The sequence below is a fragment of the Pelodiscus sinensis genome, chromosome 2 (assembly GCF_052426305.1).
Source record: "Pelodiscus sinensis isolate ZL-2025 chromosome 2, ASM5242630v1, whole genome shotgun sequence".
Lineage (NCBI taxonomy): Eukaryota > Metazoa > Chordata > Testudines > Trionychidae > Pelodiscus > Pelodiscus sinensis.
The window spans coordinates 115,406,611-115,434,403 of record NC_143053.1 but is presented as its reverse complement, the minus strand read 5'-3'; the positions used below and the strand labels follow the sequence as shown (position 1 = coordinate 115,434,403).

Genomic DNA, 27,793 nt, shown 5'->3' with positions numbered 1-27,793 from the left:
GCCACGCAGTCAGTGCCAGCCAGCTCTCCACCACTCCCCCGGACCAGTCCCCCAGCTCCCAGAAGCCTGCCAGGGGTTGGAGAAGGCGGGTGCCTTCCTGGTCCAGTGCGTAGATCATGGACCTGATTGAGGTTTGGGGGGATGCGTCCAACGTCCATGATCTCCGCACTAGAGAGAGGAATGCGGCCCTTTAAGCACAGACCTCAGTTAGCCTCAGGCAGCAGCTCCACACAGTAAGTCCTGACCTGGTGCCTTTCCAGAACTGGTTCCAGCCAGCCTTAAATGCGATTCACAGTCCACTCAGTGTGGACGTGCTATTTTGAAATGCATTTTGTGGAAGGATGCGTTATTTCAAAATAACTTATTTCGAATTAACTATTTCAAAATAAGATATTTCGAAATAATGCTGTAGTGTAGACATACCCATTTATATTAAAGTCAACTTTACACCATAATTGGGAAGGACCCGATCCTCAGCTTGCGAACTCAATGAGCAATTTACAGCAACAGAGGATTTATCCTTCTGGCAGTGTAAAGCTGAAATAAATTATATTTACATATGTTTTAAGACCCTTTTATACTACAGGAGTGTAAAATGTTCTTGGTATCAATGAGAATCAGGCCCATTTATTTCAATGTCTCATTTGTTAAAAATACGGGTGTGTTCGTTTCAATGTGTAGAAACCATGTTATACACACATTCATATATATATGGACAACTGGATTTGATTTGCTCTTACACAGGTAATAAAAGCTCATGTCTCTCATTAAAGACTAAGGCCCCAATCCTGCAAAGATTTAAGCACAGTGCATAACTTTTCAAATATGCATGTGTTAACAAGAACATAAAGCATTTATGAAGTTCAAATTTGAAAACAAAATAGGTTTTAAATGATCTAAGAGCAAAATTAATCAGAACATTTTTATTAAAGCATCAATTTTCCTTACTCTGAAATGATATCACTTTACACAAAAATGCCACCTGTGATCAGAGAATAAGCATGTCACATTTCAGTATGGAAGTTTATTTTCAGCTTTAACTATATGATTAAGAAAATGTACAAGGCCTGCAATTAAGTACTACTGTCCTGTTTCCACAACCTATGTATTAGTGTATAGCTAGCAATATTCTTTGAAGTACCAATATTCCATGGCTTATGTACAAGATAGGTTTTTCCTTATTATTTGTTTTGATTTCCTTTTTAAAGTGAATAATGTGGGGGATGAAATCTAACCATGCCTTAGATGACATAATGCATTTGAACTCCTAAGAGTGCTAATAATATACATGCATAAGGGCATTTCTGTGCAAAGTTCTTAGAAAGGGGAATGTCCTTACTGCAGCCTAGAACACATACTGAGGGTGTTGTGATGTGGCCAACAGTTCACTGGGAATTGGACCCAGAGTACCAAATAAACTTTGGGGAGTAAAACTTTTATTAATGGAACTTCAGTGTGAGGGACTATAGAATCAGAGTTACACAACCAGCACAGTAAGGAACTCAGCATTACTTTCCCAGAGAATGCTCTAATGTGACTGAAAAAGCAGAGGAAAGAGGCAATGGCTGGTGAATCTGAAAGTACAATCATTGAACTTGGAGAAAAGTTAATGGGAAGGGCACTTGCTTAACCCAGATATTGCTTTGACTAAGCTCAGACAGCGAGATGCTTGTGTCCACTGAGGAGAATAAAACAAAAAAGTGGGAAGCAGAGCGGTTTGGAAAGGGGTTTAGTGTGTGTGTGGGGAAGGATTCCTATCGACATTTCCAGTAGGAAAACGACACTGCTGTGCAAACATAAACAACGACATAGAAACCTGGCGATGAGGAGGCGGGGAGGCAGGGGAGCGCGGTTACTGAGTGTCGCGACCAAGGCCACCCGGGGAGTCGGTGGCAGAGCAGGGACCAGCGCGCCGGCTCTAGCCCTAGCCTCCTCCTAGCGCCTCTCGCTGAGCGGCGCCCGGCTGCAAGCCCCTCTCCCAGTCGGAGCACACGCTGCGGCGAGGGGCTGGGAAAGCCTCCTGCTGCTCCGCCCGGACTCCCCGGGGAGGGGAAGCACGAGCCGCGCTGCCGAGCAGTTCGAGCGACAGCGGCTGCGGGGCCACGCGGCTCAGGCACCAGGCGGGTCTGGCTGCTCCGCGCAGGCTCTGCGGGGCGCCGGGGAGGGGCGAGGACCCAGCCGTGGCGCTGGCGCCGGGGGAGCGGAGGCAGGGACAAGGACGCTGCCGGGAGCGGGAGTCGGTGCAGCGCTGGCCCGTGGGGACTCCCAGGGTGGGTGGACGCCTACGGCTCGGGCGGGGGGAGGTGCACACAGGGCCCCGGAGGGAGAGGACACGTAGCCCATCACAGCGATGGGAGGATGCGTCTGTGGCCCCACGGGGGTGCACATGACCCGCCAGGGGGTCGGAGGAATTGCACACACGGCTCGCGGGGGAGGGGAGTTTGCACACGTGGCCCGTAGAAGTGAGGGAGATTGGCACAGACACCGATGGGCACCTGGGGGCACTTGCAATACTTTCTTCGTCGAGAAAATGCCTCGCCACGCGCCACAGGAGGGGAGGAGACGGGGGGGGGGCTTGTCCCAGACTTTAAAGTCAGACAAGGAAATTATTGCCCGTTATTGTGTAGTAGCAGCCGCTTTGCTTTTCTTCGTTGGCCTGCCCGGTTCTCTGCCCACAGCAAGTGCAGGAGCTGGGATTGGGGCTGATTACCGTAAACTAGGCTCTTGCAGCAGCAGCCTCTCTGCCCCACACACTGAGCAAGGCCCGAAGGCTGGTAACAGCATGCTCGGGGTCGGGATAAACACGGGCTAGCAGTGTGTCCCGCGAGTGTCCTTGCTCTTCTACCCCTGGCTGGGTGCGTTTATATGCCTTGCTGCTGGCTGCAAGAAGTGGGGAGGCATTTTGCAAAGTAAGCAAGCAGGGCCACAGCACTGAGGATTCATTTCCCGGGGGATGCAGGTCCCTCCTCTTAATCCTCTCAATTCCCCTGTACCACAGGTGGGAGGAGATGTTGAAATGTCTGGCTTCCCCAGGGATGAGAGGAGGGTAAGCCTGAGAAAGACAAGGGTGGGTGAGAGAAGGAGCAGCCACATTAAGAGGTGGGGGCAGATGCATAAACAGTGTATTTTAGACATGGGGAGCCATATAATGTAGGAAGGCAAGAAAAATGCAGCACCATTACCAATCACATCAAGAGGGTATGTGGGTGATGGGAAAAGATGGAGTCCCATTAAGAACAGAAGTAGGAAGGTATATCCACCAGAGTGTGGGGCCTAGGCAAAAAGGGGCCAGCACAGCCACATATGGGAGGAAGGCTGAAGAGAAAGAGTGGTCTGTATGCGCAAGGAATGAAAGAAGGGGAAGATTATGCCTTTTCTAGGCTCACTTGTGGCAGTGGTTTTTCGCTCGCTCCGGTGCTACAAATAAAAGAAACTTGCAGTACTTCTGTTGCTTGCTAGGAGACAGCAAACTGTCTGGTAGTTGAGGGGGTCGGCATCTTGCTAAATGGAGGTTCCTGCTGCCTTTACTGGCTGCTGCTATGGGAGGAGGAGATGGAGGAGGAAGAGGGAGGGGATGTGAAAGTGGGTCAGGAATGTAACTAGACTCTGCCCCCCCTTGCAGACATAGGCGGCGCTGCCTTAGCGATGGAAAGCAGGCATTTCGCTGTTGATGTTCCCCAGTTATACTGGCTGACGGTTACCAGGGGACCCTGAAGGATGTGTTTCCTTGTGACCCTTTGAGAAGAAAAACTTAGTTGCCTCAGTAACCAAGTTTGGCTTGGATGCAATGATGCAGTAAATATCATAGGTGAACCTTGCTAATGGTGGATGAGGAAACTGAAACTGTAGAGGCAGTTAGAGTGCAAGTATATAAAGAAACATTTGTAAAATGTTCCACCACACCCCAGAATGTGTTAAGGTTTAATGCATGATTTGTATTTGCTGCTCTGTTGAAACCCATGGTATCCATCCTCTGAATATCATAAGCTAATTATAAAATATGTATGGAAATAATCTGCCTTTTGATTGGCTAAGGCTTTAACCCCTGAGATGCTGAGTATTTGATTCTCCCTGTTGTCACTCAGAACATTACAGGAGAGGGCTCCTTGCAAATTTTCTGCTAATTTAAAAAGTTAGGTGTAAAAGAAACCTTTCCAGATTTTTGAAGAATGTAATTCGTGCTGATTGCTTTGGTGTTGGTAGGAAGCTTTAATTCATTTCTAGTGTTCATTGCTAATAAATAGCCCTCAGCTTACCAGACACGCTGCATACAGCTCTGCTGTTTATTTAGAAGTTGAAGACAAAGCCAAAAGAACAACCAACAAATATTCAACATTAGGCCCAATCATGGAGCATTCCTCCCTATTCCTTCCAGCTCATATTGTCTGGTTTCCATCTTTCCCTGTAGTGCAACAGACTTTTATTCACCAGGGCAGGGTTTTGCTTTTCAGAGTAAGGGCTGAGAGGCAGAAAACAGAGAAGGCACATATGACATTAGATCAGTTTCTTGGTTTTATTGCTGATTTCTTTTTAAACATTATGTTTGAAAAAGTCCAGTGTACTACTTGCTCATGGGGCCTGATTCTACTCTCATTGTAAACCAGTTTTATCAGGCCCATTGATTCACTTGGAAATATGCAAGTATTTGAAGATTGCTATGTAGAAAGCACGGATATGTCCCATACCTGGACATAGAAAGATGTGTATATTTTTTAAGGATCAAAAGTGAATGGACTAGAATTTGCAGCTAATCCCATTGCTTCAAATTGGGGCCCCTTTGGATATTGCATCCAATGGGTAATGCTGTAACCCACTTCTCTCTTCTCTGCAAGCTGGTCTAAGTTTCTCAGTTTTTAAACCCAGTCATGCCCTTTGATTCAAGGACACAGATGATGAATCATAATGTTTCACTTTGTGTGTGAGATAAATATGCTTGAACATTTTAGGAAGTCAGTTGCTATTAAAATGAAATTTAAGAATAAAAATAATCACATAAAACAAGTAACCTATAGTAAAATAAAAGAAACTCTAATGCTAATCTTGTTTTCTTTGCAAACTAAGTGCACGTTTAAATGCTCAGTTACATCAGGAATGAATTTAGTCCATTGTCTCTCTAAACAGAAAGACAAATAGAAAAGATGTAGCTAGCCTTTCCCTATAGCTTTAAGATAAATAATTGGTTTTAGTTTTGTATATTTATTTTTGTGGACAAACGCTGGTGAATGTTATTTGGTTTTGTGGAATCTCCCACCAGTCCTTTAGAAGTTCATAACTGTCAGTCTTTCAATGGGACCCATGAGTGTGAGTCTCTGCACCCATGTAGTCTCATTAACTTTGGCGGGTGCCTGCAGAGGTTCACAATCACGAATCCAGATGCCAAGATTCCAGTCTATTGTTTTTCTAGCACTGTGGCAGACCTTCAGCTACTATGGGTGTGTCTAAACTACAGGGTTTTTTAAAAAAAACTGACCTTTTTTTGAAAAAACTTCCCCTGCATCTAGACTGCTGCCGTGTTCTTTCGAAAGTAAATTGAAAGAATGCGGCAGTTTTTTCGACTGCGGAAAACCTCGTTTTACGAGGAATAACGCCTTTTTTTGAAAGTGCTCTTTCGAAAAAAGGCGCTATGTAATGCAAACTGCTTTTTCGAAAGAGAGCATCCAGACTGCCTGGGTGCTCTCTTTCGAAAAAGCGGCTTGCTTTTTCGAAAGTACTGGTTGTAATCTAGACGCTCTTTTTCGAAAGCTCATGATACCATCTACATGTTTTGTTAGTCTATAAAGTGCTACCAGGCCATTTGTTGTTTTTTAGTTAATATAGTTATTGACACACCGCGTCTGAGTTTCTGCTACATTAGGACCACCGTGGGTGTGTCTACACTACATCATTATTTTGAGATAATTAGTGTTATTTTGAAATAATAATGCGAATGTCTACACAGCCATTCCATTATTTTGAAATAATTTCCAGATAACGGTCAGCTTATTGTGAAATCTGTAAACCTCATTCTACGAGGAAAAACACCTATTCCAAAATAGCTATTCTGAAGTAAGAAGTGTGTAGAGGCTCCACTGCTGCTATTTCAAAACAGCCCCTCACCGGAGCCATTCTAAGTTATTCCTTCCCAGTGCCTCCTGGGGCTCTAAGTTGAGATAGCACAACTACATTAGGGAAGTCTGCCTCGGACTAATTTTGAGGCTTCCCTGTAGTGTAGATGTGCTTTTTTGAAATAAGCTATTCCGAAATAGCTTTTTTCAAAATAGCTGTGCAGTGTAGACGTACCCTGTATGTTTCTCTGGCAGAGCAACAGGGATGTCAAGTTTGTTCAACTAGCCATCAGGGAATCCCTTTATGCTGGGGAAAATACTGTGATGATAGAATCGCCTATTGCCGCACATAATGTCAAGCACATGCTGGTGGCGTCTGAGAGGGAGGCGTGGCCAGAGCACTCTCTAGCTCTTCTTGTCTGCTTCAGTGACCTCTAAAAGCCCATTACAGCCATGAACAGTCAGTCTACCATGACCTTGAGGCTGCTCTAATCTAGGCTGAGGCATAGGCAGGCCGTGACTAGGGACCTTAGGTAGCGTTGAATTGAGTAATCATGTAACTGCATCAAATTTTAGTGGTTACATGACTATTTGATAGTCCTGGGGGTGGGGCCAGCAGCCTGTGCTTTCCGGCCCCAGTCCCAGGGAACCCCCTGCCACCTCACGCTGCTGCCTCTGTATCAGGTGGGAGCCAGTCCACGAGGGGAGTCAGTTTGGCTCCCACCTGCCACCCCGCGGTGCTGCTCTCTGATACAGAGGCAGCCATGTGGGATGGCAACAACCCCTGACCATGGTAAGGATGTTAAGGACTAGTCAACTATCCAATAAGCAAATGCTTATTGGATACTTGAGTCGACTAGTCGCTTCTCTTCCCCCCCCCCCCCCATATCAGATAGAGGCAGCAGGGGGAGGAGAAAAGGTGGGTACTTCAAAGTGGCAGTGCCACACGGAGCCTGGGGTATGGGCTCCGTGTGGTGCTGCTGCTTTGAAACACCACTGCGTCATTTCAAATGGGCAGCGCCGCACAGCTGATCCCAGGCTCCATGTGGCGCTGCCCCTTTGAAATGCCGTGGCAGAACCCGGAGACAGCTGGGGAGTCAGTCCCCAGCTGATCCAGGCTCCATGCAATGCAGCCTCTTTGAAATGCTTTGCGGAGCACAAGATCAGCTAGGGATTTCCCAGCTGACCCTGGGCTCCATGCGGCATTTCAGAGTGCTTGTGCATTTCAAAGGGGAAGCGTCCACATGGAGCCCGCTGGGCCCACGCTGCACGCGGAGTTCCAACTTTGAAATGCACAAGAACCACTGCTGGGTCTCTTGTACATTTCAAAGGAGGAATGCAGAAGTGCCTATCAGCTAGTCTAAGAGTCGATGGAAATTCTTTCTACTACTCAACTAGTAAATTAATCGATATTTAACATCCTTAGTCCATGGGGGCAGGACCTGAGCTCTGTGGGAGGCAGCAAGGAGGGGGAAGGAAGCTCCACAGGAACTGATATATGTGGGGAGCCAGCTTGAATGCCAGCTTCAAATGTGCACCAGCTCCTGCCTGACCCCCCCTCTCCCCCACCGTCCACGCTGCAGCCTCTCTATCAGAGGCAGCAGCATAAGTGCGGGGTGGGAGATGGTGGCTCCACGGGATCCAGTGCTTAAAAGCCAACTCCCCATGGACATCAGTTCCCCCTCCTTGCTGCCTCTGATTCGAGAAATGACAGCAACTGATACAGAGGCAGCAAGGGAGGTGGGGGTGGGGAATACGTGTAGTTGACAGGATTAACCGATAACCACAGGTTTACTGGTTAATTGTGTAGTTGACTACATGTTGACATCCCTAGGACCAGGGCCAGTAACATCAGGAGGCACAAAGATGTTTTAAAGCATTTCTGCACCAAGCACAGTTTAGCTATATAACAGAGAATTAGGCCCACAGTCTATATGGCAAGGTTGATATTTGACTGTGACACCTCAGAGGAACGTGTGTAATTTTCCCAAGTGGAGCTGGCCTGCCAGCGAGTGGCTGGATAGTGAAGCAGTGGGCCAACTGGGAACATAGAGTGAGTCAGTCATAGCTTCAGCTCTGAGACCTGAATCTGCCTGGGAAAAATCAGGACTGTGGATAATCAGAGTGGTTTTGCTTTCATTGTTTTGGGAGGACCTGTCAGGTAGTGTTAGGCCCTGTCTAACTTTGTACTGAAGCAGTGTGGGAAAGAACAGTTTTAACATGTTCCTGCTAGCTGAGTGCCAACCTGATCTCCCTGGCCACAGGGGACAAAAATGAAAAGTGTTATAAAAACTGCTTTGCCAAACTGTGCTAATAGATTGGTCTGCACGGTTTTGTAAAGTCACTCTTGTTGACATAGTTTCAACACAAATGTAGACAGCCTCTTATAAGACCATCATTTACAACTTAGTTCACCCCCCCAAATGGTTTATAACTCAGCTTGTGCTCCCCTGGGAAATTATAATGCACCCTACCAAAGTGCACTGCTTAGTTTCAGTTGGCTGTTGAATAAATAGGGCCGTATTAAGAAAAGTTTAAAGGTTTAACCACACCCCATTTTGAAGCTTTATATCCCCAGTGCCTTGTTCTTACCAGACTGAATTGCAGAAACTTCTCTGTAAACAGGATGAAACAATAGCAGCAAAGGTATGATCCTCCACCACGGAGAATAGGGACCTCAAAGCCTATTACCATTTAAATGATGGCATTGTTAAACAGAGTAGTTTCAAGATTAAATCGTTAGCTAGATTAAGAAAACCATGTTATTTGTTGAGTGTCTCACCTTTAGCAACCAAAATACAATAATGTTCCATTTTCTTTTTGACATGCACTTAGTGCAGTTGTAAAGTTGCTTGCATTTGTAGATTCACTCAGAGAGTACTCACAAAACAGGTTTAAAAGCAGAGACTCTAACAGGATGTGACATACCCTCTTTCTACAGAACAGTGGGTGAAACATCCCTGTAGTTTTCTAGAAACTTAAAAAAAAGGGTGCTTGAGTTTACTAATTCAACAGCTGGTTTTTTTTAAAGTATTGAGTTTGAATTCAACATTAAGATTTTAAGAAAGTTACAGGATTATTCTGCCTTTATCTTATTTATAATTACTTTAGTGAACTTTTTGCTTATCAGTACTGAAATGATGCCTTAAAACCAGTCTGACAACTTTTTCATAACACCATGTGCTAGAGAGCCTTGAGAAAACAGTTTTGAAACAATATCAGTGCAGAACCTGAACACTGAAACTGAACACTTTGAACAAGAAGAATGTTCATAAAACACATTTCCCTGATTTTGTTAGTGTTCAAACAAAAGTCAGGTGTTTAATAACCCTTCTTCCAGAGAGATGCTTCATAAGGTGCTCAAAGGATTTGCATGTAAGAACATGGTGTATTTAAAACCTCTACATGCTATACAATTTTTCAAAACTTAAGACTTTTACAAGTCTTTTTAAAATGGGATCTAAAGCTAAACGGCTCTCCTAGCTCCTCTTACCTTATATTTTAGACAACACTCAAATAAAAGGCTGCGCAATGACTGGACTCTTGGATTTGTAGGGTTTTTTTTTCATTTAATCAGAAACAGTCACTACAGTACAATCCTATTTTCTCTGAATTCCTGTTAACTAACTCACTAAGAGAAATCTGGTTTCATCCCCCAAGGCTATGCTGTTCTCCAAACCCTCCCACCCAAGCCCAGAGAGCAATGAAAAGAATTACAGTCAGATCTACACACTTTAAAAGGACTCTGAGAGTACCCTTCCAAAGCCACCTGGCAATGTTTGCTTTGCAGTTCTGGTTTGGGCGGAGGAGCCTGGACCAGATCTTTTCAAACTGTGCTGGACCCCTTTTATTCCAGACCCCTTTCCTCCCAACTCCCTGATTTCTTTCCATGTTGATGCCCTTCTTGGCCACCTCTGCTTAAGTCACTGGGGGTATGTCTAGACTATATGCCTCTGCCGACAGAGGGATGTAAATTAGACTACCTGACATAGTCAATGAAGCAGGGATTTAAATATCCCCCGCTTCACTAAAATAAAAATGGCCACCATGCTGTGCCGGCTCAGCTGATTGTCGGCACAGCACGGCAATCAAGACGTGGATTGGTTGACAGAGAACGCCTTTGTCGACCGCTCTCTTATGCCTCGTGAAACGAGGTTTACAGGAGCAGTTGACAAAGGCATTCCCTGTCGACCGATCCGCGTCTTGACTGCCGCACTGTGCCGACAATCAGCTGAGCCAGCACAGTGCGGCGGCCATTTTTATTTTATTGAAGCGGGGGATATTTAAATCCCCGCTTCATTGACTATGTCAGGTAGTCTAATTTACATGCCTCTGTCAGCAGAGGCATGTAGTCTAGACATACCCTGGGAGAAGAGAGTGCCCTGCACTTCCGAAAACCAGATCCTCAATAATAAAATGAAGATCGTTGCTTCTCATCAGGTATAAGGAAGTGGGTGCTAATTTAGCTGGAAGCATTGCAAACTTGACCATGAATAAGAGGCCATCAGAAATTTTATTAAGGTGAACTGGCTCAACAGACCCAGTCTTTTTTTCATGCACCTTATTTTCTTGCTTTTTTGTCCTCATCTTTCTTAATTCCCTGCTTCTCCAGCAGATTAAGAATTTTAAGAAAATACAAGCTGAGAGAAAACTAATAATTGGTTTCTTTACTATAAAAACATAGGGCCAAACTCTGAAAATTAGTTCCTGATAGGTGCCAACTGGGATGTTTGCAGATGTTCCCAGCAGGAGATGGATGAAAAATCCACACATGAATGGAAAATATTAGAGGGAACAATGGATAGGTCTCTCAATGGCTATTAGTTAAGATGACCAGGGATACAGCCTCATGCTCTGGGTATCCCAAAGCCTCTGACTGCCACACACTGGGACTGGACGAGAGGGGAGAGATGACTTCATAATTGCCTTGTTCTGTTCATTTCCTCTGCAGCATCTGACATCAGCCGTTATTGGACGACAGGATACTGGACTAGATGGACCATTGGTGTGACCATTCTTATGCTCTTAACCACACACGGTCCTTCAAACAAAAACAGACAGACAAACACAAGCTCAGCACACAGCAGGTAACCCCAAAACGCAAACACACACTACACACAGCCACTTACCTCAAGGGTCCTGTATTTGCTCCTCCTTTATCTGGAGAACTCCCTCTCGAAACTCCCTGTTCGCAAAGCTCCCTGGTCACTGATTCATTGACCTATCAGAATTCTTTGAAGGTTCAATAAAGGTGGACAAGGTGATCCAATGGATACTGTTCTGGGACTTTCAGAAAGCCTTTGACAAAGGCTTTTAAGCAAAGCAAGCAATCATTGGTTAAGAGGGAAGATCCTCTCATGAGTCAACAACTAGTTAAAAGGTAAAAAAAGAATAGGAATAAATGGGCAGTTGTGAAGATCAAAAGTATATCTGGGTTCAAAAAATAATTAGATAAGTTCAAGGAGAATAGGTCCAGTATTGCCGGTAAGCTGTGCGCTTGTGTGTCTGCTTAGGAGAGATTCTTATGTCGCCCAGCTGATTAGGAGGGTGCCCACAATTAGATGTTTTGTGTTTCTATTGGTGATGCACATTCCTACATGCCTTGGTGCACATAAAACTATTTCACACATGAATGAAAAATCCACACTTGGATGGAAAATATTAGAGGGAACATTGGATAGGTCTATCAATGGCTATTAGTCAAGATGACCCAGATGCAGCCTCATGCTCTGGGTTTCCCAAAGCCTCTGACTGCCAGACACTGGGACTGGACGAGAGGGGAGAGATCACTTCATACTTGCCCTGTTCTGTTCATTCCCTCTGCAGCATCTGACATCAGCTGTTATTGGACAACAGGATACTGGACTAGATGGACCAATCGTGTGACCAGGCTTATGCTCTTAACCACGTACTGTTGTAAGAAGACAACACTTGCCTTTTTGTGTGTTGGCTCTCTCTAGCCTCCAGTGGGGCTCTATGGATGAGATGTTACTAACATAGTGCACCTACATCATTCAGAGTGGAGATTTCCATAGTGGGATTCTAGAACAAAAAACAGACCCCGTAAGTTTTAAGTTAATAATCTATAGACTTTTCTGTTATTCAGCAGCTATCAGCTAACATTTTGCTAATGTAGGATTTCTTTTTAAACCATTTGTAGGTCACCTTTACAACTCATGAATGTGTGTTGTCTGGTATGTTTTCTATCCAGTCTTTTTAACATTGTGTGCAAGTTGACTTCTGCTCACCATACCAAAAAAGAGGATTCCTGTCATACGTTGATGATTCCATCCTCTTCTTTTTGCATAAAGGCAAGAGCAAAAAGCCTGTTTCACAGATCATTTCATTATCCCCATCTCCAAATCTCTATTGTGAGCTAATCAAGTTCTGTCTCCTGTGAAATATAATTGAAAAAAAATCAAATATATATTTTTAAATTATATTTTTAAAAGTTTATCTATGTATCCTTTAAACTTGCAGCATTCTTCTTTTATGGGTTGCTCAAGCCATCTCATCAGATTGCTTATATCTTTAAAAGCCTACTTTTTACATCCTGGCTTAAGCACATTGGCCTCTATAACCCTTCCCCACCATTTAGGCTTAACTGGGAAGAATTTAACGTGTTTTCTTTGTAATTGTTTCTCAAATATTTCCCTCTTCTCTGCAGCAGATTTCACAAACTATCTAGTATTCTAAACAAAATTCCTTATGGTGTTACCACATTTAATCAAAGTCAGCCTTCCTGGAGTTAGACAGAGAGTAGGTAATTTTAGTATTAACGTTTGTCATTATACAGTCTAAGATAGCAGTAATCAAATCTCTCACTTCAGGGCATCAGCTAATGGCTTTTGGGGTCTGGAAGGATTTTTCCTTCCCTTATTTACCAGTGATTGTGCAATTGGCCCTATGTATTTAAGACTTTAATTTTAAAGTTTTGATTACTGTAGTTGAGCATTTAGCTCTCATTTAATTGTATAAATAAATGACTTGATTTTCAGGAATACTTGGCACCCACTGAATACAAGTATTGAACACCTCTGTAAATCAGGCCACGTTTTAGGTGTTTAACAAATAGGGAGTTATGCACCTACCTACACTGGAAAATTTTGGCCTCCTTTTTTTCTTTTCTATCATCCCCTAAAGCATTAGAGATATTATCTACTACTAGAAGTACAGAGTCATCTAACTTGATGGACCACTTATTCATACCTGTATGACAAATCCCATATGTGCTTTCTCCAATAAATTATGCCATTTGATTAGTTTGATTAAGACCCATGGTTTTTTAAACTCTACATTGTCTGTCATTCACCTTACTTATACTTGGTTTATTTCCTAGCATTCCAGAAAAGTCAGTGTTGTAACCTTTTACATTTGAAGAGAAAATTATCAATTCACAATTAATGACATTTATTGTTGCATTATATCAAGCTGTACTGATCCACAAAGATGTGTGGGACTACTTAATTTTGTGAAGTTCTGTCAGACGGAACTGTCCTGAGATAACCAGGATGGCTGACAACCCTAAATCTTTTGGACATCATAGATATACATGCAAAGATAGTTTTGTAAAGATAGATGTTACTGTGTCCTCACTGTTAGTAGCTGAATAATAATATTCTCCAAGGATCAGAAGTTCTAGTCTGAAATAATAATGATGATGAACAAGAATTTTAAAAATGGACAAGATGCTACACATCTCCAAGTTTATAGGAAAAAAGGCTTGATATTTCTAGTTTGAAAAATCATATATGACTATGTTATTAAAGATATTGGCCCCAATTTACCACTGAGTCCAAACTATGCTTGAATACTGTGCAGAGAAGAGACCATAAGGAGCCAGCCGACGGTTCCCTAATTCAGACCCAATTGTAGCCGTTACCTTTAGTTAATGTTTGTGTATTAAATTCCCCATCATTTCCCAGCTCTGGACGTATTTTAGAAAGTAGGTATCTAGAAAGTAGGTAACTCCAGTTCAGCATGTGCATGTTACAGCTACTATGCCATTGAAGCTGTGCCGTCAGAGTATAGGCACATCACATATCAATGGAAGTTTTTCCATTGCTGTAGTGATGGTTAAGAGAAGAATCAATCTACTCACCACCTAAACCATAACCTGCACCAAGGATTAGGCTGACCTCTACATTTTTCACAGTCCTGAGCGGCATAGCTAGGCTGATCTCATTTATAAGTATAGGCCAAGCTCTTACTGCATATGCTTTTGTCATTTGTGTACAAGTAATTTTGCTTTTCTCCTTTTATTTCACCTTCTTACCTCTTGCTGTCATCACTAGCCTAAAAATTGGCCAAGTAATTGTGCTTAATGGTAGTCACAGAGTCACATTGCTTGCTCAGATGCATTGAAATATTTCATATCTTTCCTAACCTGGTTCCTAACTAGGTTACCAACAGGATAACAGCCGGCTGCACACACTGCAGCTGGTCCCCTTTCGAACTGTGCCAAAGAGTCATATGTACACGCTTGTGCTTCACACTCTCCATTTCCCCACCCTTGTGTCCCGCCCAGATACTAAGGGGTGGAACCTCCTACCACCAGTAGAGGGTGGGGAGCCCCAGTAGGCAAATCCCTGTTCTACCTTGGTTCCATGGCCCGCTGGGGACATCATCTAGAGAATCCTCCACAGCGCTATGAGCATGGGCGTGTACTTGGTGCGGTTCACCCCTGTCCCCGACATTTGCCCCTTCTGTGGCAAGAGGGAGACCCTGGCGCACATTTACCTTGAGTGCGCCAGGTTACAGTCTCTCTTTCGGCTTCTCCAGAACCTCCTGTTGGGGTTCTGGCTGCACTTCTCCCCTCACCTGTTAATTTATGCACACCCCATCTGTGGCCTCACAGAGTCGTGGGCCGTCCTGGTCAACCTCCTCCTGGCTATGGCCAAGATGGCAATTTATAAAACCAGGGAGCAGAGGTTGCCTGAGGGAGGGGCCTGTGACTGTGTGGCCTATTTCTGCTCCTGCATCCATTCACACATCCAGGCAGAATTCCACTGGACGGCGTCCGCTGGCTCTCTCAAGATCTTTGAGGGGCAGTGAGCACTCTCCAGGGTTCTCTGCTCGGTGTCCCCATCCGGTTCTCTTGTTTTAGCCCTTTGACCCTCACAACCATCCCTGTTGTCTTTTTCTTTTTCTTTGACCCCCAGAATCACTTGGTGTCCAGGTCTGTTTGGATCCTGGCTTGCGGAGTGTCCTTTAGATATGGGCGGGTTAATGCCCACCCACCTCCCGGACCCCAATAGGACCAACAGGCTAACACAAAATCCTGCCTACCTCATAGTTACTGGAAATATACTCTTAGGCTACGTCTACACTGGCCCCTTCTTTGGAATAGCCATGCTAATTTAGAACTCTGGAATAGGGAAATGCGCGGGGGATTTAAATATCCCCCGCGGGATTTAAATAAACATGGCCGCCGCTTTTTTTCCGGCTTGGGGAAAAGCCGGAAAAGAGCGTCCAGACTGGCGTGATCCTCCGGAATAAAGCCCTATTCCGGAGGATCTCTTATTCCTACTTTCAAGTAGGATCGCGCCAGTCTGAACGCTCTTTTCCGGCTTTTCCCCAAGCCGGAAAAAAAGCGGCGGCCATGTTTATTTAAATCCCGCGGGGGATATTTAAATCCCCCGCGCATTTCCCTATTCCAAAGTTCTAAATTAGCATGGCTATTCCGAAGAAGGGGCCAGTGTAGACACAGCGTTATTGTGTTAAGTTTGAATCAGTAATTTTTTCATAATAATTTCAGACTAATGACAGCAGTATTAGTCAAGCTATGGTAGTGCAAGTATGAACCGTGTAAACTCCCTCTGTATAATTATTTCAGTTATCCTCAGTTTATACCATTTCTAGATCCAGCCCCAAGACTTCCCTAAACAAAGAGTGCAAATCAGGGTGAATTGTGTCAAAATGGGTAGTGAATCTGTGGATTGGTTTATTTTGTAAATAGACTTTTTACTGAAGCAAGCTATGTTTTGAAAACAGTAAGTTGGAGTTTACATGACTCTTTTGAGGTAAATCCATTGCAATTCCAGAAAAAGCCACAACTTTTATTTCATATCACTTAAGCAAACTATACCCTACCTAAAACTGAATTACATATTTCTATGATGTATGGCATCACCAGAATAAATACCATAACAAGACTAAATGTGAAAAGAAAAGTAAAAGAATAGGCAGGGGAATAATAAGCTACATTGCATCTCTTTGTTAGTTTTAGGTGCTGCTTGCTCTGCACTTTCATGCTGTATTCAGTGTTTCTGTTTTCTAGGTTTGGAGGATGTAAGCATCCTTCAATAGGAGGTGTTTTTTAATATGTGAATAACTCTCAAATAGGGACTAGGATGAATTCACCAAATTCATTTTCATTTGTGTTCTACCTCACCCTTTGCATACAGTCCAGAGGTAAAAATGCTTATCCATAGTGTCATCAAATTGATTAACAATCCCCTTCTCCTCCCCCATTGTTCCAGATTGCCACCTCTCTATCATTTCCTTCAGAGTATATAATTATAATAGGCATAATTCTCAGTGACTCTTTCGTTTTATTTATAATGACTCCAGAAGACTACACTGATAACTGTGGAGACAACTGTGTCACTAAAAGAGATTCTAAGGTTAATCTTCAATCATGCATGACAGATAAATGACACACAGTAACACAATTAGTATCACTAGGCAAGATCTCAAGGGTCCACTCTTTGTTGAGAAAGGGGGAAAATGACAATCAAAATGACCAACATAAACCGAGTATGTTTGTCAACAAAATTTTTGTGAAAAACTTTCTCTAGTAACTTGTCATCTAATTCAAACTCAGCTGTTTGAGATGATTTCACAAATTAGTGGAGTTACAAAGGTTTATTTACCAGATCATAAAAGATCCAAAAGATTTTTTTTAAAGTGTGAGATTTTCAGATTTTTTAAAGATATTAATCTTGAATTATTTTATCCTTAAATCTTTAAGCAACAGTGAGATCTATAAGAGTGTGAACCAGTCTCCAAAGGTATGTCTACACAGCAGAGTTATTTTGAAATAACAGCCCTTATTTCGAAATAACTTTCCTAGCATCTACACAGCCAAACTGCTATTTCGAAATGAAATTGAAATAGCAGAACACTTATGTCGAATTTGGTGAACCTCATTCTACAAGGAATAACGCCAAATTCGAAATAAGTGCTGTATAGATGCTTATTTCGAAATAGGGGGCCTCCAGCCCTTCCCAGGGTGCCCTGGTGGCTACTCTGGGCACAGCCAGGAAAACTTCCTCTCCTCTCCCCCAAACCCGGAGCCCTTAAAGGGGTAGAGTCTGGCCACAGTGCCTGTGCCACCTCCAGTTGCTGCCCCTGACCCAGTGGCCCCACCATGAGCCAGGCAGCCAGTGCCAGCCAGCCCTCCACTCCCAGGCCCAATCCCCCAGCTCCCAGGAGCCTGCCAGGGGCCAGAGAAGGCAGGTGCCTTCCTGGTCTAGTGCAGAGATCGTGGACCTCATTAAGGTTTGGGGGGACACCTCCAATGTCCACGATCTCCACAGTAAATGGAGGAATGCGGCCGTTTACAGGCGGGTGGCTGCCAGCCTGGCCACCAAAGGCCACATGCAAACCCAGGAGCAGGTGCGCATGAAAATAAAGGAGTTGCAGCAGACCTATGCCAGAGCCACAGGAGACAGCTCCCAAACAGGGGGAGACACCTGCCCCTATTTTGATGCCCTGGACCGCATCCTGGAGGGCAGGACGGTCCATGCCACCCTGGGGGGTCATCGGTCCTGGAGCAGAGGGCCCTGACCAGGGCATGGAGGAGGAGCACCAGAAGCCCAGAGGGAGTGTGCCATGCAGCCAGGACCCCCCACGCCATCCCAGCAGACCCGTCACCAGTGTCATCTAGGGAGGCAACAACATGTGAGTGCCATCACTGTCCCCTTATTGGGGGGGCGGGGAGGGAGACCAGGGACCGCATGCGTGGGCCTTGCTGACCACAGATCACGCAGCAACCTGTGCATGTGTTAGCACTTGCCATGCTACCCTGGGCATGGGGCCCCAGTTGGCTGCCACACAGGGGCCTTGGCCTGTTAGTCATGTGTGTGTGAAGAGACATGTCATGCTCCTGACCCCGGGGTGGGACACAGCAGGACGCCCTCCCTCCACAAGGCCACTCTACACAGAGGCAGGTGACATCTCCCCCTCACCTCACCCACATTATACACAGCACGGGGGCATGGGTGCGGTCTCGGGGCAGCTCCCACTCCCGGGGATAGCAGGACATTCTGATCATGGCCTTTGTGCAAGCACATCGGCTCTGATAGTGCAGGGAATGGTCATCTTCACCTTGCAGAGGGGGGCTGGGCTTCACCCACTGTGTCCCCAGGGAGAACTGACCACTTCTCTTGTTTCCCCATAGCCGCACCAGCTGCACGTGCAGGGCGCACCACCCCTCCTGGGACATTCCCCCCCACCCGAGGGCTCCGCAGGACCACCTGTGCAGTGCAGGGGTACCGACAGCAGCACCTGGGGGCACTGCGAGCCCTGCACCGCACCCTCCAGAACTGGATGCAAGAAGACCTGGAGCTCAGGCGGGAGCAGCTTGCCCAGGACCGTGCCATCTGCCAACACCTGCAGACCCTGGTACAGAGCTTGCTGTCTCCTGCTGCTCCAGCGCCTGCTGCCTCCCCAGCTACCGCTGCTCCTCCCACTCCTTCTCCCCCTTCCGCTTCTCCCTCCACACCCTCCATCCCCTCCCCACTCTCCATCCCCTCCCCATCTCCCGGGGGGCGCCGAGGCCCCTGCACCCGTGGTCCTGAGAGATAATTGGCCCGGTGAGACTCCCACCAGTGAGCCCTGAGCTTCCCCTCCCCCTTCTTCCCCTTGCTTCCCCCTTCCAGCTCCCTCCTCCCAGGTTTCCCCCTCCCCTCTTCCACTCTCTCTCCTCCCTTCTCTAGCCTCCTTTCCCCAGTCTCACCAGAGTTTCATTCCCCCCCCCCCTCCAGTTTTGTTAAATAAAGACAGTTTGTGTTTATGAAAAAAAACATGTATTTTATTATACATCAACTAAGGTGGGTTATGGGGGGTAAGTGGAAGGATGTGAGGGAGGAATCAGGCACAAGCCCCCAGTGGGGCAGACCAGGGAGACTGTTAGTGCTCCTTAGAGTGGCAGCTCTCCCCCAGGGCCTCCTGGATACTGACAGCCCCCTGATGGACCTCCCGGATGGCAGCCTGCAGCAAGTGCAGCCAGGCTCACAGCAACATGTCCAAGAGAAGCACCAGAGCACCCAGGGATAGCTCTGGCTCCATGTTGCAGAGTGCTGTGATGTCCCAAATGAGGGCAACCAGAGCACGCAGAGACACAAATGCTTTGCTGTCCCTCATCGAGGTAGACAAGCAAGCAGGGAAACCTGAGAACCAGCTGTGCAGGGGATGGCCTTTAAGCACAGCCCTCAGTTAGCCTCAGGCAGCAGCCACACAAGGTAAGTCCTGACCTGGTGCCCTGCCAGAAATGGTTCTAGCCAGCCTTAAATGCGATTCACAGTCCACTCTGTGTGGATGCGCTATTTCGCAAATGCTATTTCGAAATGCATTTTGTGTGTAGATGCGTTATTTTGCAATAACTTATTTCGAAATAACGCTGTAGTATAGACATACCCCAATGGAGTGACTGAAGCTCCATAATCGAGACCATTTAAAACTTAACTGAACAAAGCACTGGAGAAGTTAGGGATTGCAATAATAAAGAAACACTGAGTTTGGGACAGAAGTTTTTAGCTTGCCTTATTTAAAATGGACACATTTAGTTATGGAACCAAACTGCTCATGGAAGCCATATTCAACAGTTTTATTATTAGTTCTAGCCCCACTCAAATAAAATAAAGTTGTCCACACAACTGCAAGGAACAATATTGCTGCTGCCTCAGAGGACAAATAAAATTATACCACCTTTTTTCGTCTCTCTAATCATATATATCTAAGCACCTGGTGATTCATTAGCTGGATGTTTCTGCTTAATGTCATGTTCCAGTTCACTTCAGTTATACTGGATCAGGCCTTAAATGACTAGAAGTGAAATAGTTAATATCAACATGTAAACTGTCTTTGCTAGGTTTCAAAATCAATACCACACTTAGGAAAATAGGGTCAGGCTAAACACACAGCTAGGCTACGTCTACACTGGCCCCTTTTCCGAAAGGGGCATGCTAATTTTACAGGTCGTAATAGGGAAATCCGCGGGGGATTTAAATATCCCCTGCGGCATTTAAATAAAAATGTCCGCCGCTTTTTTCCGGCTTTTAGAAAAGCCGGAAAAGAGCGTCTACACTGGCCCCGATCCTCCGGAAAAAAGCCCTTTTCCGGAGGATCTCTTATTCCTTCTTCGAAGGGACATTTCCAGGTTCACTTTTTATGAGTAAGGATATTAACTATTAAAACTGTAATAATCCTGTTTTAAGACACTATTGTTGGTTGTAAGGTTATATTTCTATACCCAGGTCTGCCATTGATTTGCTGAGTTACCTTGGGCAAGTCACATTGAGGCTAAGTGCCTCCGATTCCCTGCCTGTAAAATGTGGATAATGATACTTTCTTTGAAAAGAGCTTTGAGTCTTGAAAAGTTCTAGATAAGATCTAAATGTTATAATTTAAATGGTTTGTATGACTCTGTTGTTCTGTTGCTGAAATTAATAAAGTTTAATTTAAATTTTTTTAACAAAATATTTATTTAACTTTTCACCAGGTATGCTGTCTGATTACTTTTTCCATTGTTCCCATCTTGGACAATGAACACATGCTAGTCAGTTCTACTTTTGCTTTTAGTCAATGTAATTTACACTAGAATACTGCAGCTATACAAAAAACAGAGTGTATGTTTATTTGTTTTGGAGTTTTAAAAAAAGACTTGGTTGAAATGTAAAGGAAATTCTAGGAAGCATTTAAATTTATAGAAATTCTAGGAAGTCTTTAAATTTATAAAAGCTTTTTTCTACAAACCCCAATGGCTGGATTCTCTGAGTCTTTGAGTTCGCTTTGCGCTATACATCTATATCATCTGACCTAGAGTTGTTAAATTCCGTTTAATCAGTTAACCATTTAACCATTATGCTTGACCAGTTAACTATTTAAACAGGGGCAGGCGGGACATTGTGACAGGGCTGGAGCGGCCCCTTCCTCCTCCACCACAGGTTGGGGCTGCTCTGGTCCGGCCAGAGGCTGCACCGGCTGGGCTGGAGCTCCCCTTCCTATGGTACGTCAGGCCGGGCCCACCCTTGACAGGGGCTGCTCCAGATGGGCTAGAGTGCCCCAGCCCATGACGTATTAAGAGGGCTGCTCCAGCTGGGCTGGTGGCCCCTGCCTGTGGCGTTCTGCCTCCTGCCCATGACAGGCCCCATCAGGCTGGGGCAGCCCTCTGCCTGCGGCGGGTGGGGGAGCGGCTCCATCCTGCCAGTTAACTGTAATAGGATAACCATTCACATCCCTAATCTGACCCCTGCATGTTGACGGAGTGGTGGGAAAGAGAACCTCGCCCTAGTGCTCCAAGTCCTCTGCTGGCATCAACTCTACTAGCAGAAGCTCAAGTAGGGCCCCACCTGCTCTAACTTCCACTGAACCCTAAGGCCAGGTGGCGAAGGATCATTGGCTCTCTGTGGCTGCCCCATCCACTACATAAGAATGCAGCTTGAAGGTACTGTATTGTAAAGTCAGGGCCAATAATTTAGACCATACTTGACTTGCCACTTTCCATGTATTATAGTAAAATAGTTCAAGCTGGTGTGAGGAATGATTTATTAAGAAGTGATATGACTCATAATGGTATGTAAAGGTGAAAAATACTAATATTTATGTGGTGATTTCCATGTTCTATGGCCTAAGTAGAGAATACTGATAATATCTAATCAGAATAAAATTTCTGAGTTACTAGATAACCCTTATCTTTTCTCAGAGCAAATGCTCACTTCAATCTCTTTGCTTCAAGACATCATAGCATCATTTAACTGTGGCCTTTATACAGTTACATATCCTGTTTTTCTGCTCTTGCTGAATAACTTGGATCAGTGTCTCTGATATTTAAACTGAGGGTGGGGCAAAGTTGTCTTTCCACTAAGATGGGAACAATTGATTCTCATATCAACAACATATCCCTGATGCTTTTAATCAATTTAATAATGCAAGAAAGCCTGTAATACACTTATAAAATAGTTGGTTTATATGTCAGTGGTATAGTTCATTGTTTATAACATTTGTTTGTAGAACCATGGATGTGTGTGGTCCATTATATACTGTGGGTAAAACAGGACTGGGGAACCTTTCTTTTGATCAGGGCCACTGACCCAGCAAAAAAATCCCAAACCCTCACCTCTCTCACACTCAGCTCAGAGCATCCAGGCTCCACTCACACTCCAGCCCTGTTGGGGGGATGTGTATGTGTGTGTGTGTGCATGCTTAGGCTCAACCTTTCAGCACAGAGACTTGCCGCAGGCCGGATCAAAGTAAGCCATGGACAGAATCCGGCCTGAGCTGTAGGTTCCCTCCCATCTGCGTCTGAAGATTTTCCAGTCTGTGTTGATATGATTTTAGAAAGTAGACATTAATTGTGAGCACTTTTGGGAAAACAAACATTTCAAAATGAATGGTAGTCAGAGAAGGAGGACAAACTTATAGGAGATGGGAGCTAAAGACAGAATTAAAGGAGTGTATGTATTCTTAAGATATCTCTAGTAATACTTTTGTTGGAGAGACAATAATCTCTCCATGAGCTTGACTAGTTTTTTTATACATCAGAAATGATAGGTACTATCTCTTCATCACAACTCAACCATTTCCCTGATAGTCCCCATGTGTTATCCAAAATCAGATAAGTTTTCATTTTGTGAGGTGGTGCTTTTTTGTTGTTGGGTTGAGTTTGTTTGTTTGTAAACCATGAGGTAAAATAAGAAAGCTTGAAAAGTAAATTATTTTAATTTTTCACACTTTTTGACAACTCAGAATCAGGCTTTTAATCTCTTGCTTTTATAAAATCAAGCACTTTGGGCTATTTCTGGAAATGTGACTGTTAGTTTTCTGGAGTTATTAGATAAGGTTTGTGTAAACTGTGGAGTTAGTATGCTTTGGCCTATGCAGGTATTACACCTGCATATGGAAATGATAGAAAACAGATGTTGGGTTTTGTTGGCTTATGAACTTTTTCAGAAAATATGTTCCTTCTACTACTTTTTTGTAAAAAATTCTAAACTAGGAATTTTTGACTCACTTTATTTGCATAGGGCTGCTATAGACATTAAAACCCTCTCAATTTTCCTATGACAGCATTATAATAGCTGCATGCTCCAAACTAGGGATATTAAATATTGGTTAATTGAATAGTCGATTAACCTCATGAATTCTTATTGGTTAATTGACTATTCTATAGTTCCCTGTCAGGGCAGCCCCTGTCTGGGGGGGGGGGGGGGGCAGAAGGGAGGCTCAGCTCCAGGACCTGGCAGGAGCTGGAACTGAGCTGGGCTGCTTGCCTGCCTGGCTCCTAGTACACTTTAAATGCAGAGCCACAGCTGGGGTAGGTCCAGAACCCAGTGCAAGCTGGGACTGAGCTGGGTTGCTGGCCAGCCTGCTAAAAAATTTATTGGCAAGAGGTGGGGGGAAATGCATGTAGTCTTAACCGATAAGCTTTTGCTTATCGGTTAATCGACTATACTATTACATCCTTAGTCCAAACCCCTATCTGATCCACCATTCAGTACTAGATTTCTGAGTTTGCTAAATTAGATACTATTGTTTGGTTATAAATATATTATTCTGTTTTGTCTATGTCCACAAGAAACCTTCCATCTTTTAGGATTGGTAGCAGTGTCAACAGTGTCTATAAAATTGAATAAAATGGTTCATAGTTTTTGTAGAGCTGGTACAAGTTTCCATAAGTGACTGTCTTAGAAGTATTGGTCTCAGATGAGCTATACAGAGGTTATATTGTCAGCACCAATAAGATTTTCACAAAAGGGTTTGCGTTGCTGTAAATAAACCAGTTTAACTAAACTCGTATAAATGTGTGTATAAACTCTTCTACTACAAATATTTGGCCTCCCCTGCGTGCAATTTTTAAATGTATTTCAATAAACTGATTTAAATCAGTGCAGTCCTTAGTGTGGTTGCAATTATATATGTATAAAATTTATATTGGTAGAGAGCATATTTTGGTAAGTATATAGAAATGAATTATACATGTGTAAGATACCTTTATACCAGCATATCTTCATCCAAATTAAGGAATTACACCATTTCAATTATATTTAGTTTATAAATTGACACAGCTAAATTAGTGCAATGCCTAGCCCAGAAAGACTGTGTGAAGATGAACCCTTTGAGCCAAGGACCATCTATAAATGTACAGTGATTGACACTCGGGTTAACTGTGCAGTGAAGACATCCTCAATGGAATCTCAATCCTGGTAATTGGTGTCCACTTCAATTTGTAGACTGTAGAGCATGAAACAATAGCTCTAAAATGTGTGAACTCTTTCCATTCATCTCAATGGAGTGATAACTCAGATGCCAAATTGTGATCATTTACATGTCTACAGTTAACTATTTGACTGTTAATCAAAGCACATCTAACAAGAGATATATGGTACTTGTTACTGTTTCCAATAATCAAACCAAGTGGAGATGAGTAGGACATCTGATCTCCCCTAAAGTAGAACCCAGCCAAGCAGATCATGCAATGCAGCGTTTTGAACAGCCCACTGTTCATGTCATCTCATTTTGGCATCTCAGTTAGGTGGAGCTTGTTTTTATGGGCTGAGCTTGGAAAAATACCATTTTCTTATCACAGACGTGTTCTACCATAACTAAACAATTAATGTGATGGTGGGGCTAATCATGCAAATCTTAAATAGTTCAGGGCACTGTGGTTTTTTCCATGATTTCCAGTATTGGTTTTGATAAAATATGAACCCTCCTTTAGAATTCTCATACATTACAATTTTGGTTTTTTAGCATACACTAATATATTTGTAAGAGTTTATGAATTTCAATTACTGATTTGCAGGCACTTTTAACCTGGCTTTAAGAAAGTCTGAAATAACAATAATGCTTACCATGTATATACTGTTATATTTTCATGACATTGCACAACATGTAACTGATTAAAATATCAGTTGTGTACAGAAACCACTGTCCCAACTGTAACATATAAAGATTTCATTGTCATCTTGGGATTCTGATTACATGACTGGGTTTCATTTTTGTACATTTATGAGGCTACCAGAACTTTTTCATAGAATTTCTCTGGTTTTATTTTAAAGTCTGGGGAAAGGATTCATTATTCCTTATGTAAAATATACTTAATTTTGTTGAAGCACATATAATAGACTCCTTTACACTCACTTTTGAGTCACGCGTTTAAAAAACTTCTCAAGAGAGAATGACACAATAAAAAGCTTTATATATTACTGGTATCTTACAAGTGATGGGCTCTTGTCAACAGATTTAATTACTGACTTCATAAATATACACACATGAATTTTGGCTTACCTATCCTACTGAAATGTTTTCTTTGTGAAGATATGACACCAACTTTAATAAAATGATGCGAGCAGTTTGTCTTTAGTCTGACTCTTGAATTCTAAAAACCTTAGATATCCCTTTTCAAATATTGCTTGTCCTATGAACAATTTCTAACAAAAGTGATATTTGCTCTTTTAATTAAAATGATACTTCAAAGACATCATTTTACTAGTTTTAGTTTAAGAAATGTAATAAATAACCACTTCCTGAAAGAGTGAACTGGTTCCTCATCTACTCCTTGTGGCACACTCCAGAAATATTCTTAATTTTTTTCTTTTTTTGTGGACTGCCTTTTTTCAGTTAAGATTTCAGTTTAAGAGTTGTCACATGTTTTTATTTATTTATTCATATGATTAGTCCCATAACTGCCTGCTTTTCCTGGGTTTTCAGCGAAATTCATAAAACTTGTTTAGAATTACCCTTCTACATCACCCTTTAATCTGCTAAAATCTCTGTTACACTTTCGTTTTTAAAACAATGAAAATGGCCATATAATGCCAAATACAGTGAGAGCACTTCTCAATGTTTGATGGGCTTGTTTTTAAGTGATGCAAATTTCTGAATCTTACCTTTGGTCAAACATGTCCTCTGTTTTGTGGTTGCTTTTCTCATTGTTGCTCTTGAATTTATTTTGTTAGAGAGTATGACTGATTCTAGTAAGAAACAAGGTGTTCAAAGTTTATAATAAACTTTGCACTAGATAAAATTTTGGTATATGTGATGATGAGTTCTGAGTTATTTCACCTTACTTAGGTAGAGGAAATATAGTATATCCCACTTTTTATTTGAAAAGAAATCAGAAATAGGATGTACATTAATTTTTAATAGAGTAATGATAGACCAGGCCAGTTTAGTTGCTCAAATGAACAGCCTGAAGTACTGACTGTCAAACTCTCTCTAAAAAAATGTGTTTTCAAACAGCTACAAGCAGGAAAAAAAAACCCACTACTGTGCTGTTTACAAGAAAAGAAGTTGATTCACCTCTCACCTAGTTTCTTTTTTTTTTAATACTGATGTCTACTGTATCCATATGTGAAAACTTTACAAAGCTTCAAACTGTCTGGAGGATGCAAGTCAGCTGCATGCAGCCTTGGGCACATCGTGCCTATGCTTGGAAGCGTACTAATGCTTGGAATGCTGCACCATCAGCAGCAGGCTTAAGGGCAACATGGGCTTCCTTTCCCAGTGATTAGACGGCCGGGCTGAATGCGTGGCACCTGGCTGACAAAGGATTAAGCAGCTAGACACACACGCACAGAGCCCTTCAGTGAAGATACTGCGCCGTCTGCATCCCTGACGCTTTTATCAGCCACCAGCACTCAACTGCTCAGTGCAGCAGCAGCGTTTCCTCCTTGCCACTGGATCTCTGTAATGGAGGGGAGCAGCAGCCAGATGGTACATTGCTAGCGAGAGCCTTTCTAGTCTGGCAGCTCCCCCCCACCCTCTTCGCGCACCTCCCTCTTGGGCCGAGAAGTTGCTTGTTCTCCCTTGCTTATGAATCACCTCTGAGGAGATGGGACCGGGGCTATCTATTTGGGAATTGCCAGCTCGCGAAAGTTAGCAGGCAGGAAGCTGGCCCCACGCAACTGAGGGGGGGGGGGCAGTTTTGCTCACTTCTCTCCTTAGCGGAGCCCCTCCCCGCTCCGAGGGGAGAGATAGAGATGCTGCTCCTTTCAACAGGCTGCTTTAGTAGCAGCGGCAGCCTGAGTAACACGTCCCCAGGAGACTAGCAGGAGCAACACGTGATGTGTCTACTTATCAGGGTGAGAGGGAGCGAGGCGCAGTGAGTGTGTGTGTGTGTGTGTGCGCGCGTGTGCGGGGGGGAGCGGGGGAGGGGGCGCCGGGCAGGGGGCGCCCGCAGAGCACCGCTGCAGAGCTGGAGGGGTCCCTAACTGCGCCCATCGTCGCCCCTTCAGGGAGAAGAGGAGGAAGGGAAGTTACTGTGGAGTTGATGAACTTTGCACATCCACAGAAACGCCATTTTGATTCCTTTTTCCGGAACAACTTTGCGTCTCTTCTCTCCCCCCCCCCCCCTCCAGCTCTCTCTCTGCGAACCCATCATCAGGGCATCACCCCCATCATGTCTCGACGCAAACAGCCCAGCCCCGGCAAAAGCAAGCGTAAGTACGGCCGGACCTTTCTACCTGTACTTTTCACTCTCGTACAAAGAAGCAGCAGCAGGGGGGAAGTCTAAGGGTCTCTCT

The 27,793-nt window shown here is 44.0% G+C and overlaps 1 protein-coding gene and 1 long non-coding RNA gene across 10 annotated transcripts in view; both read left to right on the top strand.

The window, feature by feature from the left end:
• The first annotated feature begins 2,028 nt into the window (after positions 1 to 2,028).
• Positions 2,029 to 23,419, top strand: LOC106733045 (uncharacterized). 2 transcript variants are annotated; one of them, XR_012901662.2, is made up of 4 exons: positions 2,029 to 2,270; positions 10,996 to 11,131; positions 11,871 to 12,107; positions 18,448 to 23,419. It is a non-coding gene; the product is annotated as an uncharacterized LOC106733045 (long non-coding RNA). The 2 variants fall into 2 exon arrangements; XR_001369291.4 differs by lacking the exon at positions 18,448 to 23,419 and having other exon boundaries at positions 2,039 to 2,270; positions 11,871 to 15,404.
• A 3,406-nt stretch (positions 23,420 to 26,825) lies between these two features.
• The window catches only part of RREB1 (ras responsive element binding protein 1), a 176,670-nt gene continuing 175,702 nt past the window's right edge, over positions 26,826 to 27,793 (top strand). For 2 of the 8 annotated variants that reach the window (XM_089776395.1, XM_075921290.2), the window contains exon 1: positions 27,111 to 27,352. Coding sequence is in view for 4 of the 8 variants with exons in the window: in XM_014581417.4 (XP_014436903.2) it covers positions 27,541 to 27,709 (169 nt within the window). In the remaining 4 variants the exon portion in view is untranslated. The other 6 variants (XR_003087285.3, XM_006138796.5, XM_006138792.5 and 3 more) reach the window with 5 other exon arrangements.